This window comes from Sphaerodactylus townsendi, linkage group LG17 (genome assembly GCF_021028975.2).
Source record: "Sphaerodactylus townsendi isolate TG3544 linkage group LG17, MPM_Stown_v2.3, whole genome shotgun sequence".
Taxonomy (NCBI): domain Eukaryota; kingdom Metazoa; phylum Chordata; class Lepidosauria; order Squamata; family Sphaerodactylidae; genus Sphaerodactylus; species Sphaerodactylus townsendi.
The window spans coordinates 7,361,076-7,377,403 of NC_059441.1; the positions used below are offsets into that span (position 1 = coordinate 7,361,076).

General features: G+C 51.5%; 1 protein-coding gene across 1 annotated transcript in view; it reads right to left on the bottom strand.

Moving 5' to 3' along the window:
- ADAM10 (ADAM metallopeptidase domain 10) overlaps nt 1–16,328 on the bottom strand; it is a 47,051-nt gene that overhangs the window by 7,235 nt on the left and 23,488 nt on the right. Inside the window, exons 5-12 of the mRNA XM_048481703.1 lie at nt 16,133–16,236; nt 13,651–13,800; nt 11,530–11,622; nt 9,281–9,464; nt 5,982–6,145; nt 4,084–4,267; nt 2,386–2,536; nt 702–885 (exon numbers count right to left, since the gene is read on the bottom strand). Of these exons, the coding sequence (XP_048337660.1) occupies nt 702–885; nt 2,386–2,536; nt 4,084–4,267; nt 5,982–6,145; nt 9,281–9,464; nt 11,530–11,622; nt 13,651–13,800; nt 16,133–16,236 (1,214 nt within the window). The remainder of the gene's footprint in view (nt 1–701; nt 886–2,385; nt 2,537–4,083; nt 4,268–5,981; nt 6,146–9,280; nt 9,465–11,529; nt 11,623–13,650; nt 13,801–16,132; nt 16,237–16,328) is intronic.

Genomic DNA, 16,328 nt, shown 5'->3' on the forward strand with positions numbered 1-16,328 from the left:
GGGGAAGGGAAGGAAGAGGAGTTTGGATTTATATCCCCCCTTTCTCTCCTGCAGGACACTCAAAGGGGCTGACAACCTCCTTGCCCTTCCCCCCTCACAACAAACACCCTGTGAGGTGGGTGGGGCTGAGAGAGCTCCAAGAAGCTGTGACTAGCCCAAGGTCACCCAGCTGGCGTGTGTGGGAGTGCACAGGCTAATCTGAATTCCCCAGATCAGCCTCCTCAGCTCAAGCGGCAGAGCTGGGAATCAAACCCGGTTCCTCCAGATTAGAATGCACCTGCTCTTAGCCACTACGCCACTGCTGCTCCAGGGTAGAGGAAACGGTTCAAATCTTGCTGGATATATGGGGGGGGGAGTCAGCACTACAGTTGACATGAAGCAGGCCTCTCTGCCAGCTTCTGCAGAAGGAAAGGCAGCAGGGTGTAAGGAAGGCTATAGCCCCCCGCCCCTGTGCTGCCTCCCTCCAATCAGCAGAGAGTCCCTCCCTGGTAGCCTCTTTGACGTTCCATGCCCAGATCGCATGAAGCAGGGGGTCAGGATGCTTGCCTAAAGCCCTGAGAGCACGCACCCCCCCGTCCCCCCCCTCTGCAAACCCCTGAGTGTGGGGATGGGGCGAGACCCAACCCCGCCGGCAGAGCTGAGAAAGCGACGCTGACCCCCACGAATAGAACAGCGGGCTTAGCCAGGAGGGAGAGACTCACGCCCTTGATGCAGACTTGCGTGTTGCGGTTGCAGTCGCTCAAGTCCTGCTTCGCCTTGGACGACGGGCAGAAAGACGTGCTGCCGTTGCACTTGCCCTCCTCTGCGCACTCCGACTCGTTGCGGCATTTGGCCCCTAGCCCCCGGAAGTCACACTGGGCTGTGCAGCAGGGGCCTTGGCTGGGGCTGGAGAGGAGGAAGAAGAGGAGCCGGTGGAAGGCCCCGCTGCTGCTGCTGCTGCTGCTGCTTCTCCAGAGGAGACCCCCCCCGCTCCAACACCCCCCTCACTCATCAGCATGCCCTGCTAGGGGAAGGGGGGGCACTGCTGGGCTTCCTGCACACCAACCGAGAAAGGCTCCCCCCCCCCCCAATCACAGGAATGAAGGACGATCACAGTAATGGTGAACCTTTTCGAGACCGAGTGCAGCCCAAACTGCAACCCAAAACCCACTTATTTATCTCAAAGTGCCAACACGGCCATTCAACCTGAATACTGATGGTTGGCTCCAAGGCGTGTGTTACTCGGGAGTAAGCTTGGTGGTAGTCGGTGGCTTTGCTTTGAAGCAACCGTGCAACTCTTCCAACAGGTGAATCACAACCCTAGGAGGGTTTACTCAGAAGCAAGCCCCGTTGCCAGCAACTGATGTTACTTCCAGGTAAAGGATCGCGCCATAGGTTCGCCACCACTGGACGATCACATTTTTCACCCAAGGCCACCATGCACAATGGATCCCTCTGCCCTTTTATCCTCTCACCAACCCTGCGAGGTAGGTTAGGGGGAGTGCGCGTGCCAGGCGCAAAGGTGTCCTACAAGGTGGGTGAGGATGGGCGCTGCCAGGTCCTCTGTCTGGTACTCCGACCGCGACACCCCACACTGTCTTATCCTGCTGGTGCACATGTCTACCAAGTGCTCGGGGGCAGGAAGATGGCTCAAAAATATCACGAGCAAACAAGGATCTTATTTAATCGGTGTGACCTGGCCCCAAGCCTGCGGACCCCCGCCCTCCCCCTCCTTCACCGGCCAGTGCTCTGCACCCAAGGGCCAGCTGGGGGGCAAAGCAAGTAGAGGAATCACATCCTGCCTGTGTTGTTCAACCTTCTGGCTACCAGACCTCGCCTGAACACGACCCTGTACTCTGTAAGCCCTCTGATCACATAAGAACGAGCCTGCTGGATCAGACCAGAGTCCATCTAGTCCAGCTCTCTGCTACTCGCAGGGGCCCACCAGGTGCCTTTGGGATGCAGGATGTGAAAGCAAGGGCCTTCTGCTGCTGCTGCTGCTCTCGAGCACCTGGTCTGCTGAGGCATTTGTAACCTCAGATAAAGGAGATCAATCTGAGATCAGAAGTACCCCCCCTCACATGCAACAGCCTGGCCAAACAAGAACATAAGAACAAGCCAGCTGGATCAGACCAGAGTCCATCTAGTCCAGCTCTCTGCTACTCGCAGTGGCCCACCAGGTACCTTTGGGAGCTCACCTGCAGGATGTGAAAGCAATGGCCTTCTGCTGCTGTTGCTCCCGAGCACCTGGACTGTTAAGGCATTTGCAATCTCAGATCAAAGAGGATCAAGGCCAATGTCCTTCACACGTGAACCACTTGTGTGCGTGCTGCACCCCGCCTCCCCCCGCAAGACCGAACTTTTAGAAGCACTGGCTCCCGAGCCCGGGCAGACCGATCTCTGTACCTGCACTGCTTGCCGGGCCTGAGCTTGCATTTCCTGTCTTCCGGCTGGTTCGCGTCGAAGCAACACTCGTCTTTGCACTGGTCGCTGTAGCCGCAGTCGCACTGCTCTCCTTGCTCCACCAAGCCGTTCCCGCAGATGGGCTGGCCGGACTCTGAGAAACGCCGGAAGGAAAGATTGCTTATTTGACCGCAAAGGCAGAAACACGTCGAAACCCACCCGCAGAGCACGAAGGGGGCCCAGCAGCGCGACACGTTTATTCCTGCAGACCACAGGTGTCAAACTCGCAGCCCTCCAGATGTGATGGACTACAGTTCTCATCATCCCCTGCCAGCATCGTGCTGGTAGGGGATGATTGGAACTGTAGTCCATAACATCTGGCGGGCTGCGAGTTTTACACCTATGCTGTAGACCGACTTGGAGATCTTGCAGGTGAGGCAAAATACGTTCCTGTGGGGCTCGGCATTCACTCACCCCCCACCCCAAATCAGGCAAGGTGGCTTCCTAACCAGTGGCCGCTCAGGTGTGACAGGTGAAGTGGGAACCCCTTGATGAGGGAAGAGGAAGAAAGGTCACGCCAGGCCATGGCAGGGCCTTGAGTGTGGTGGTCCCATAAGTTCACCTCCAGCTCAGACCCCAGGGCGACCCTGCATGCCCCACGACAACCTGGGCTGCCTTGGTTCTGGTGGGTTTTCCAGACTGTGTGGCCGTGGTCTGGTGGATCTTGTTCCTAACGACACAGTGTGTAACAGACTTCCCTCTGTGATGCACCTCTGAAGATGCCAGCCACAGATGCAGGCGAAACGTTAGGAACAAGATCCACCAGACCACGGCCACACTGCCCGGAAAACCCACCAGAACCAGTTGAATCCGGCCGTGAAAGCCTTTGACAATACATTGGGCTGCCTTGCTTCTTGGGAGAATCAGCAGACAAATTGCTCTCTGCCCATGGCTCCGCAGCTGCTTCTTGGCCTGCCTGTCAGCCCTTCCTCCCCTCGGGACAGCCGCACCTCTCAGGCCAAAAGGAAGGAGTCCCACTGCCTGTGCAGCGGGAGGGATCAAGGGTGCCGCAGCACCCAGGGGTGAGACAACCACAGTCATCTCAGGCTCAGACGGTCCTCTTGGATGCACAAATCTGGACTGCATAGTAGGGCCTGCTCTGGATCCCCCTCTTGATCACAGGGACAGGCCCACACTGTGCTGCCTGCAAACCGAGTCTGCCTTCTCCCAGGAGAAGACCGCAGGCCCAACAGCAAACAAAGAGCACCTGGGAAAACAGCGCCCAAACCCCTTTCCTGTGCTGCCCGTGGAGAAGTCCAGCTGCCGACACCTAATTGGAGGGACCAGCTGTTGATAGTGCCCCCCCCCCTTTAGACCCTTTACACCTGGGCCGCTTGTCAACTAATGGGACTCGCCGCTCCTCCCTCTAGGGGAGAGGACTTTGAAAATTGAGTTGCTGGGCGCCACTTATATTTATACTTGCATTTAATAGACTTCGTTTTATTGTTTTTATCGCTGCTTCTAAAGGTTTTTAGTTATTTTATGATTGTATTACGTTTATATGTTGTACACCGCCTGGAGCCCCCTGGGGACAGCGCGGTATAAAAGTCTAAGGTATAAATAAATAAAAATAAATAATTGCAAAAGCAGCTCCCCGACAGAAGCGAGCTCGGACAGGAACGACGCGAAGGAAAGACCCACCGACAAAGCAATTGTTCCGCTTCTTGTCCAGAACTTGACTGATGTTCCGAACGCTGCACAGAGAGAATTTGTTGTTGTTCAACTTGTCTCCAGACGTGGCTCTTGCGTACATGATGTAGTTGCCGTTCTCTTTCTGCCCCAGGTTCTTAGATTCCCCCGGAGTGCATTCCGTCCCAGAGTCGTGCTGAAGGGGAGAGAAGGGGCAACTTGCTCAGGAAAAAACCATCTATTCGCCGCTGCCTTAGACCTCTGCACAGTATCAGTTGTAAATAAAATGTGACAAGATATTCCCAGCAGGGGAAAAGAAGAGGAAGAGTCCTATTTGCATGCAACTTGCCTGCAATTAACTTCAAAACTCTTCACAGAACATTAAGCAACTCCATTAAAACTGTTTTTAATCAATGTGCTAAAATTACTGTTTTTTATCCCGGCCTGTCCATTAATAGCTAATATGCTGTAAATGCCCCAGGCCTCATTTATATGCTGTGAACAGTCTGCATGCCGACGGAAGCCAGATTTGCGTTTCATGGCAGCAAATCATTCTAGCAACACAGTTTTTATACCCAAAAGTATTTTGCACATCCTGGTACGAAGTTCTAAGTTCAGCGCAAATAAGTGGGCTTTGCTGACTTGGGCCCATTTCGTGGACGAGACGCAAATGTCCACGGCCGACGCGAACAAGTCAAAAAGGCTGTTGTAGCTGGGAAGAAGGTGCTAATTTCTTCTGAAGAACTGGCATGCGTTCCCATAAGAACATAAGAACAAGCCAACTGGATCAGACCAGAGTCCATCTAGTCCAGCTCTCGGCTACTCGCAGTGGCCCACCAGGTGCCTTTGGGAGCTCACGTGCAGGAGGTGAAAGCAATGGCCTTCTGCTGCTGCTGCTGCTCCCGAGCACCTGGACTGTTAAGGCATTTGCAGTCTCAGATCAAAGAGGATCAAGATTGGTAGCCATAGATCGACTTCTCCTCCATAAATCTGTCCAAGCCCCTTTTAAAGCTATCCAGGTGAGTGGCCATCACCCCCTCCTGTGGCAGTATATTCCAAACACCAACCACACGTTGCGTGAAGAAGTGTTTCCTTTGATTAGTCCTAATTCTTCCCCCCAGCATTTTCAATGTATCCCCCCATCAACGCTACTGAAAAACGGGAAGACTAAAAATAAACGCCTACAAATTAGGCTAAAAGATTTTTTTGCTGTTTGTAGGCTGCCAACCTTTATACCAGGTGTGTGCCTAATTTATGGAAATGGCCTTCCCTCCACACCTGTGCACTCAACTGCATGCCAGCACCCCCAGCAGCCACCAACCCCACCCCCCCACCCCCCGTTCATTTGATCAAAACTTTCAAAAAATATTGCCTCCGTCCTTGGAGAAGCACCCAAACAGAACTTAAGCAACCCTACCTTCAGGGACGACTGAACTGGTTAACCCTTCCTAGAAGAGGATTTGGGCTATTGCAAGATTCTCAAATCAGGGGGTGCAGGATCAATTGTTTGGGACACACCTGAACAACTTGGCTTGGGGGGGGGGGAAGAGGAGGCTTTAGCAACCCTCTGGAGAGAAGAAGAAGAAGAAGAGTTTGGATTTATATCCCTTCTTTCTCTCCCGTAGGAGACTCAAAGGGGCTGACAATCTCCTTGCCCTTCTCCCCCCCACAACAAACACCCTGCGAGGTGGGTGGGGCTGAGATAGAACCGTGACTAGCCCAAGGTCACCCAGCTGGCGTGTGTTGGAGTGCACAGGCTAATCTAGTTCACCAGATAAGCCTCCACAGCTCAAGTGGCAGAGTGGGGAATCAAACCCGGTTCTCCAGATTAGAGTGCACCTGCTCTTAACCACTACGCCACTGCTGCTCTCTGAGCTTCTGAAGACCAGCGCCAAACACCCCATACTCACCGGAGAGCCAAAGTTATGCCCAACCTCGTGAGCAAAGGTGATGTGAGAAACCTTGGGAGGGACATGAGAACCATAATTCTGAACCGTGATGATGCCGGTGTTCAAAGATTTCTTCTTGCCGTCGGAGTAAAGTTTGCTCTTCTCACAGATTCCACCTGAACTCCCTGCAATTGAAGGAAGGCAGCAGGGAAAGAGTTACCCAACAACACAAGCACCACAACCGCTTTTTTTTTGTCTGAATCACCTTTGGGTTAAAAAAATAATATTTATAACAAGCTGGCATAATTTGTAGAGGGCAACTTTTTACTGGAAGGACGTGTGGGTTACAAATGCAGGCTAGAACATCAGGGCTCTGCAGACCCTTTTCCACAAAAAGCATTTCTGACAACTAGCCTACCCCAAGGTCTGCATTTCACTGCCACAGGTAAGTGAGGAGCTATTTTAATTGGTTGATAGGCAAGAAAGGGCCTTTTCAGTATCAGACCTACTGTCATGGAACCATCTCCCAGGGGAGGTGGACCTGGCTCCGAAAGAGCAAGAGGAAGACAATTTTATTTAGAAGAAGAAGAAGAAGAACAAGAAGAACAAGAACAAGAAGAACAAGAAGAACAAGAACAAGAAGAACAAGAACAAGAAGAACAAGAAGAACAAGAACAAGAAGAACAAGAACAAGAACGAGAAGAACAAGAAGAACAAGAAGAACAAGAACGAGAAGAACAAGAACGAGAAGAACAAGAACGAGAAGAAGAACAAGAAGAACAAGAACAAGAACAAGAGGAGGAGGAGGAGGAGGAGGAGAAGGAGTTTGGATTTATATCCCTCCTTTCTCTCCTGCAGGAGACTCAAAGGGGCTTACAATCTCCTTGCCCTTCCCCCCTCACAACAAACACCCTGTGAGGTAGGTAGGGCTGAGAGAGCTCCGAGAAGCTGTGACTAGCCCAAGGTCACCCAACTGGTATGTGTGGGAGTGTACAGGCTAATCTGAATTCCCCAGATAAGCCTCCACAGCTCAGGCGGCAGAGCTGGGAATCAAACCCGGTTCCTCCAGATTAGATACACGAGCTCTTAACCTCCAACGCCACTGCTGCTCCTTTAGGACTGCACGTGAGTGATTCAGTTTTTATTTAATGGCGGTACTAACTGGGGGTTTAAAATTGCGACTTTTTATGGGCTTCTATCATTGCTTGTTTGTATTGCTTTTTGTGTAATGTTTTGTTTATACTGTCAGCTACCTTGAGTTCTGCGAGACAGACTGTTAAAGGCATAAATATGTTTGCATGTGCTGTGATGTCTGATAGCTCAGAATCTCGATGATCCCTTGACGGTGGGAAGGTGGGCCGTTTTGTTTGAGGGGCTCCTTTCGGCAGCAGGAGAACGAACTGACGTCCTGTCACTCTCTCAGCTCTTTTTTTTTTGCAGCCAGAATCCAATTTAGGCACTTTGGGGGATACACGAGAATCTAAGATTCATGACCCAAGCTTGGAGAATTTCTGTCAGAGATCCTTCAAGCTGCTCCGGAGATTTAACCACCCCCAAAGAAATTTGCTGTCATGTGCAAACTTTGCTTCAATGGCTTGTTTCTCTCTTCCGGCTTCTGGGATTACGTGGGCATTTCTGCCTTTGTTCTTTCTTTCCATTATTCCAACAACAAGATAAGTTAACTCTAAGGGGATTAACATGAGGGTACATGATCTCACGTTTCTGCGGGGGGGGGAGGGGGGGGTCCGACTAAGAATTCCTGAGGTCCTCAGTGCTGCGGTTTTTAGATTTTATTTTATCCCCAAGTGCCACCATCCCAGTGTTTAAATAGCACACGCTTCATTTTTTGCAAACAACTCAGAACTGGATATTCTTAAATAGGGTGACTCATTCCTCGCAGCATATTTACAGACGAACCGTGCTGTGGGAAGTCTGGGTTGAAACCACAGGCGGACTAAAATACCGGTTAGGCAAATCACACCCGCCACAGAGATGCCACAGCTATCCAAGATAACCTTTCTGAGACGGTGGAAAGGAGAAAGAGGCCAGTAGCTCCTTCAAGACTGACAAAAATTTCTGGCACGGCGTAACATTTTGTGAGTCACAGCTGATCTCCTCGGATGCTTCCTCAGGTATCTGGATTCTTGTGTGATAACAGATGGTATTTATCCAACAAGCATTGGTGGCGTTAAAAAGAGAGTGAGTCTCTCAGTATGTTGCCTTTGACCAGTGGTGGGATCCAAAAATTTTAGTAACAGGTTCCCTCACCATCCCCCCCTCAGCAAAGGGGGCAGAGGCAAACCTAGGCAAACCTGGTGAGACTGGTGAGAGAAAAGGTATGAAAGGCTGAGAATCAATGAATTGCAGTACCTGAAAGGGATGAACCCAGTTCAGGGAGTTACATTATTAGTCGCAATTGCTATATGGACCCTTCAAATTCAAAGGCAGGATGCCTCTCGGGGAGGCGAGGGCATGGAGATGGCAAAAGCGGACCCAACTAGTAACCCCCTCTTGGCACACACAAATAATTAGTAACCCACTCTTGGGAACTGGTGAGAACCTGCTGGATCCCACCTCTGCCTTTGACCAGGGATGAGCCACGGAGCTTCTGTTTTGGCCCAAGAGCATGCCAGAGCAAGGCTCCTGCAAAAATCTCCGCCCAGTCTTTAGCTGAACATTTTAATGAGAAGAGGAGTCTCAAGTTAGACAATTGTAGAGCTGCAACTCTAGAAGGTTTTGAGCGACTCTTTGCAGGCACAGACCCCATTGAGGGGCAGGGGCGGCACAAAGGTAATAAAGAACAAGAGAAGTTTTTTATCCGTTCAAATTCTGGTCAGCCACTCAGACTGCAGAGGTAGGACAAAAAACTAAATGCAGAAAGCCGCAACTGTGGCCCATCTTGCCCACCAAACTGTCCTCCAGTGACACCAGCGGGCTCTCCCGACTTGCTAAGAAGAGAAGAAGCAGCGTTTGGATTTGTATCCCCCCTTTCTCTCCTGCAGGAGACTCAAAGGGGCTGACAATCTCCTTGCCCTGTCCCCCTCACAACAAACACCCTGTGAGGTAGGTGGGGCTGAGAGAGCTCCGAGAAGCTGTGACTAGCCCAAGGTCACCCAGCTGGCATGTGTGGGAGTGCACAGGCTAATCTGAATTCCCCAGATAAGCCTCCACAGCTCAGGCGGAATCAAACCCGGTTCCTCCAGATTAGATACACGAGCTCTTAACCTCCTACGCCACTGACAGCCTTTCAATCCAAGATGTCCAATGGGGGACTTTGTGCACACGGCAAAGGCTCTGGTATTTAAAGCCTGATTGCTTACCCGACGGCGCTCCGACCCAGGCCAAGCCAAGCACCCCGTCGTCAAAGTCCCGGTCTGTGAACACGTAGGCCAAGCAGTAGTCGTCGTGGTTCTGCTCCGAATTCAGCTCCAGGAACTTTTCCACACCGATGTTAGGGAACCGGAAGGGGTTGGAAGGGTCTTTCTCGTCTTGCGTCGTGTTGATCTGAAAGGAAGCCGCGCCGGGTCAGACGACAACTGAGCCGTGGGGTCAAAGAGCCTTTGGAAGACTCTCCCTGCAGAGAGGGCCTCCTGCCTCCGAGTGCCAGCTCCCTAACACAAAGAGCACCATCCCTTTCCACAAATCGGGTCCTTCACGTGATGACTTGGGTAAACCAAGCGCCTCCATCACTACATTTTCAGGAGAGGTATGAAGGCCCCGGAGTTTGATTAGCAATGTCTGTTTCAATGCGTTCCTGTCAATGAACAATGATGCACTCAACAAGAGACCAGCGGGCACGCATCAACAAGAGACCAGCGGGCACGCATCGTGGATCTACAGTCTGGACACCTGTGGAACAACAGAAGTGGTGGGATCCAAACATTTTACTGACAGGTTCCCATGGTGGTGGGATTGAAACTGTAGCGTAGCGCCAATGGGGCTGGGCGGGGCACAACGGGGGCGTGGCCGGGCATTCCGGGGGCGGGCATTCCTGGGCGGGGCTGTGGCAAGGATGCAGCCGCTGTGCCGGTCCTTGGGCGGGAGACGAACGCACGCAGGCGCAGGCTGCCACGCACGCCGGTGCACCTCCTGCTAGACTGATTCAAGTTCTGCGCGCTACTGCTGAGAGGAGGGGCGTAACTAAGGCAAAAATCACGGGGCAAAATCACCAATTAGCAACTCCCTCTCGGCACACACAAAAAATTAGTAACCTGCTCTCGGGAACCTGTGAGAACCTACTGGATCCCACCTCTGGACAACAGGGGTGGGGTGGGCGTGACAAGATGCACACCTGTATTTGGAGGTGAGAATGATGGGAGGGAACAGGAGGACACAGGGAAGGAGGCATCTCCTGCCCTAATGCTACAGAAGGGATGTAGCATACAACAGGGGCTGGACCAGAGACAATGGAAGCGGATTTTTCAACCCACCCAGCCCTAGAATCATAGAGCTGGAAGAGACCCCAAGGGGCCATCAAGTCCACCCCCCTGCCATGCAGGAACACAGAATCAAAGCACTCTCGACATATGTTCTTCCAGATTGTTTAGAAACCTCCAAAGAAGGAGACTCCACCACTCTCTGAGGCAGTGAATTCCATTGCTGAACAGGCCTGACAGAAAGTTCTTCCTAATGTTTAGGTGGACTCTCTTTTCCTTCACCTTGAACCCATGACTCCATGTCCTAGTCCTGTGGTGGCGAACCTATGGCACTCCAGATGTTCATGGACTACAATTCCCGTCAGCCCCTGCCAGCATGGCCAATTGGCCATACTGGCAGGGGCTGATGGGAATTGTAGTTCATGAACATTTGGAGTGCCAAAGGTTCGCCACCACGGGACTAGTCTTTGAGGCAGCAGAAAACAAGCTTGCTCCCTCTTCCACATGGCATCCCTTCAGATATCTAAACAGGGTTATCCTGTCACCTCTTCACCAAACTAAACATCCCCAGCTCCCTAGTCCTCTCCTCGTAAGGTACGGATTCCAGACCTTTGACCATTTTGGTTGCCCTCCTCTGGACCCGTTCCAGCTTGCCAATATCCCTCCCGAACTGCGATGCTCAGAACTGAACACAGTGCTCTAGCCGAGGTCTAACCAATGCAGAATAGAGAGGTACAATTACATCCCTCGATCTTGACACTAGACTCCTATTGATACGACCCAGAATCAAGCCCTACTAGGCTTGAACGAGTCTGCCAGATCCAAGGACTTCGGAGCAACATATGGGAGATGTCGCCCACTGATCCTCACCTCCAACCACCTTCAAGGTAGGTCAGGCTGAGTGGGAGAGATCGCCACAAGTTCCCTCCTAGGGATGAGGCGAGATACCCAGATCCAAGTCAAGACTACGTCCCACCAATCATCCAGGTTTGGTGAAGCTTGGCCAATCGTTTTAGTCACTGACGTTTTCTTAGAAAAGCGGAGCTGCGCCCAGATCTTTTTGTCCCACAACTGCAAAGAGGCACACCTGGGCGACCTGAAAAGCGAGACATCTTTATCTGGCTGCAGAGAAGCCAATCAGAGCGTGCAAGCGACGACGGCAGGAGCACAGAACTCAGCCACAGCATACCCACCCGTATTCGTTTCACCATAAAACTGATGTTCCGGATCCCTGAAAAATCTGTCGACTGGTAAATGGTGTCAATTGCTTTAACGTGGCTCGATATCTGCAAGAGAAAAAGCACAGGGGGGGGCTGAGCGAGGGCATCCAAAAGGTTAGGTTTTCCAGATTTACTCTCAAGAGGCAAGGAAAACCATTCTTGGGATGCTGTGTGGCCGTGTTCTAGCAGCATTCTCTCCTACGTTTCGCCTGCATCTGTGGCTGGCATCTTCATCTTCCAGCCACATATGCGAAACAATGCTGCTAGAACCTGACAGCTCTACAACATCCCAGTGATTCTGGCCGTGAGAGCAATACAATACGTGAGAGCAATACATTCGACAATACATTAAAACCATTCTTATTAGGCTAACTGGGGGGGGGGGGGTGTTACAGGAACCCTCCCCTCCCCTCCAGGGCTTCCAACTCCGTCACAACTATCACTGGGCTGCAGCAAACAAAGTTGAAGCTGCCTTCGACCAGATCAGGCCGTCAGTCCACGCGGGTCAGGCAAGAAGTGGCGCTCCAAAGTCTCAGTCAGGCATTGTCCACTGCCTGGTCCTTCTAACCGGAGATGGCGGGAATCGAACCGGCTCTGCCACTGAGCCACAGTCCCTCCCTCTTAGTTAGTCCAGGGGTCCCTTTAACATCAACGGGACCCACCATCCCCCCCCCCTCCTTTTCTTGGGAGGGTTTTAATAAGGGTTTTATCGCTGGACGCCATTTTATTGGACTGACCGCTGTATTTTAATGGGGTTTTCCAGTTTATAGTTAATGGAGCCTGTGTTGTTTATTCTATCCTGTATTTGTTTACTTGCTCCATCCGTTCTGGCTGTATCTGTTGTGAAGTTATGTTGTGCACCGCCCAGAGCCCTCTGGGGATAGGGCGGAATATAAAACCAAATAATAAATAAATTAAATTAAAAAATACCTCGTGGCCTCTTCACAAAACTTCTAATAATATTGAAGATCAGTGGAGGAATGCTAGTAGCCTGTGAATTCAAAGGCTCCCAGGGAGGAACAGTGAAAACCTTCCCTTCCCAGTTCTGTCAACAGGATCCGTGTCCAAAGGCCCCAGATGCTTTGTAGGCTGTACAGAGCTCTCAGCAGAGGAAAAGGAATCACAGCAGCCGCACACCGGCTATTCTCTCAGGGAACGCTCAGGATCTTGGCCACGGCATAGATTCAAATCAGCTTCCCCCATCAACAAGGTTATAAACTTGAATTCCCAGCCAAAAGGTGCAGGGTAGTAATTAAGCAGCTGTTTGTTTTTCACATTTGAAGGAAGATTGATTGATCTCAGTGAAATTTTATGTGTGTGTGTGGTTTTTTTTGCCTCACCCTGGCCTGGCATATCTGCTCCAGACACACATAAACTGCCTATATTTTAATGTACCGTCAAAGGCTTTCACGGCCTGATTCAACTGGTTGTGGTGGGTTTTCCGGGCTGCGTGGCCGTGGTCTGGTAGATCTTGCTCCTAACATTTTGCCTGCATCCGCCGGCGTATTACAAACAGAAGCGAAACAATGGGGCAAGATCCTCGAACCGACCCGCTGGGAAAACCCACCACAACCTGCCTATATTTTACATCCACAAAACCTAAGGACAGCATCGACTCTGTGGCTGAGGAAGAAGAAGAAGAAGAAGAAGAAGAGTTTGGATTTATATCCCCCCTTTCTCTCCTGTAGGAGACTCAAAGGGGCTTACAATCTCCTTGCCCTTCCCCCCTCACAACAAACACCCTGTGAGGTAGGTGGGGCTGAGAGAGCTCCGAGAAGCTGTGACTAGCCCAAGGTCACCCAGCTGGCGTGTGTGGGAATGCACAGGCTAATCTGAATTCCCAGATAAGCCTCCACAGCTGAGGCGGCAGAAGCGGGGAATCAAACCCGGTTCCTCCAGATTAGATACACGCGCTCTTAACCTCCTACGCCACTGCTGCTCCTGAGAAGACACTGTTGCCCAAAGCAGGGGGAGAACAGTTTGTGTGCCTCTGGTGTGCGGTCACCACACTGCCTGCTTCAGGGCTGACGGGCGGCACAGAGGCCCGGGCCTTTCGGAGACAGGCAGTACTGGCAGCCGTGACCCGTCGCTCACCTGTGCGATCACGGCCTCCCTCGTGCCGTAATATCTGAAGAACAAGTGGTCCGTCTGGATATAGAGCTGGCACGTGTTCCTCTCCGCCTGCGTGGCCCGCTTCCTTCTTAGCCGCTCAGGGGGAGGGTTGGCAGGTTCTTCTGAAGGTTTCTGCAGCAGGCAAAGCCAAGGGCCTTACGAATTATGAACAACACTGGCATGCAGCCTTCCGGTTCAAATGAATACAGCACAACTGGATTACGAGAACAGTTAAAACGCTACCTATCGGTCACACCCGAAGTGGAACCTCCACATTCAGGGGCAGAAAACGTCTGGACACACCACTGCTAGGAGGCAAGATCAGGTGAAGGCATCTGCTGCCTCTCTGGTCCATCGGTTTGCCCTCCAGAGGAACGGTGTGAGAGAGGATGCTGGACTAGATGGACCACTAATCCAGCAGAACTCTTCTTACGTTCTTATGCCTGTGACCACCATGACACCCACCAATGTGTTTTGTGGTGCGCAACCTCTGCCACGTATAAACGTACTCACAAAGACAATCTAAGCTTCTGCCTGTGACAAGCGGTCTCAAAGACTGGGCGCTCGTTGTGCCAGAGACAGAGGCTCTTAAAAAGTTAGTCCTGATATGAGAACCGTTCAAGGAGCGCGACGCTGGACCAGACCAAAGGCCCCTTGAGTCCAGCATCCTGTCCCACAGTGGCCCAGCTGCTGCCTTTCGAAAGCCCACGGGCAGGATGGCTGCAGCGGAATCCTCCCAGCCGTGCTCTCCAGCAGCCAATACGAAGAGGCCTCATCCCGCCTCTGGCACTGGAGAGAGTAAATATCCATCACGACTAACAGCCACTGACAGTCCCAACCTCCGTGGTGTGCAAGGCCTATACCACGACGCAGGCATCTAAAAATCCACAAGCAGGCAGGAAGAGCAAACCATACAGGAAGTGGTGGGATTCTAATAATTTAAGAACTAGTTCCACCTCCTTGCCCCTTATCTGCTGCAGAGGAACTTCTTGTGGGGGTGGAGGGAGGGGCAACGGGGCCTTTCCTCCCCTGCTCTGAAAAACCACTCTGAAAAACCTTTGGAGAGGGCACGGCTGGGTTTTTTAGCGCCTCGGAGCAGCTAGGCAGCAAGGCACCCAGCAACTCCAGGGCTCTGAAAGCCGCTTTTAACAACCGGTTCTCCAAACTCAACAAAAAATTAGGTGCCGGTTCTACCACTGCTTTCACCTCCTGCCTGTGAGCTCCCAAAGGCACCTGGTGGGCCACTGCGAGTAGCAGAGAGCTGGACTGGATGGACTCTGGTCTGATCCAGCAGGCTTGTTCTTATGTTCTTACTGAACTGGTGCAAACCGGCTGAATCCCACCACTGTATACAGGTCTCTCCTAACGCATTCGCTACACCAGTGTCCATGTGGTCAGTTCTGTCCATGGGGTTGGAGGTCTTTAAACATCACCTATTGCAGGGGTCTGCAACCTGCGGCTCTCCAGATGTTCATGGACTACAATTCCCAGCAGGGGGTGGTGGGATTTGTAGTCCGCGGTATCTGGAAACAGTTGCAGATTCGACCTAATGAGGAGACCATCTCTAGGGTGGGCTTCGAACAACTAAAGGGCACCTCTGGTAATTGTGCTATGCATTATCGGTTAATTTTTGCAACGTTATTTACAGCAGGGTGCCAAAACCCTTGGGTGGTACCTTTCATGATGGCTGTCACTGTTAACGGGAGATTGGACTTGACAACAACTCTGCGCTACCCGCGATTATAACCGCTTGCAGCGAGCCAAGCTGTCCTGTCGTCCTACTTGCTGGTACAGTGACTTGGCTCTCGAGAATGTCTGCCTCCAATTAATCTGGCACGCACAAAGTTTATCCAAGGACTGAGAGAAAATGAAACAAGCTCACGGGGCCAGCCGAAGGCACGGATGAAATTTCAATGGATAAAGACACATTTTTTCTGCAGCCGGAGGCCGTTCGTGGCCAAGCTTCGGGGCTGCTGCCGAAACGTTCTTAAAACATACAATTAACTTTTTAATAGAAATCAGAAAACTGATAAAATCTTCTCGGTCAATGGCGTCCACGTTCTCAGCTCTGTGACGAGCATCAAGAAGTCAACAATTCTAAGAGGAGTACCGTGGCTTTTTCGGATTTCCTGGTCACATGTGGCCGGGTTCCACAGATCTGAACCCCACTTGGCCGACTTGTCTACGAGGGCTTTTGTTTCTCTCCAAACACAGATGCCACATTATACAGCTAAATAGAGGGGAACGTTCAGACGTCATCCAAGACAATGGCGGAACAGAAGTGGTCAGCCATTTAAGAAGGGAAAAGGTAAAAAGTCCCCTTGGGCACGTGCCCAATCTCTTAGTCACGCCCTAAAGTAGCTCTTTGGATTCTGGCTCATGTTTGTAAGTTCCCTGATGGGGAAAGGGCAAAGAGGAAAGTACTTTATCAAGAAGATACATCAGCTTCAAGGACATTTTCTACCTGGTTTGCAGTCTCTTCGACCCCAGTCATTTGGTACCTCTTCATTCTTTCGAACACAGAATGATCCGCGCAGCCACCTTGAGGTCCATATTTATGTGGGTATCCTACAACGCAAATCACGTTTCTTGACGTTAATTACGAAACAGGAGGCAAAAACTAGCGACATGAAAAAACAACAACACTGAATCTTTTGAGC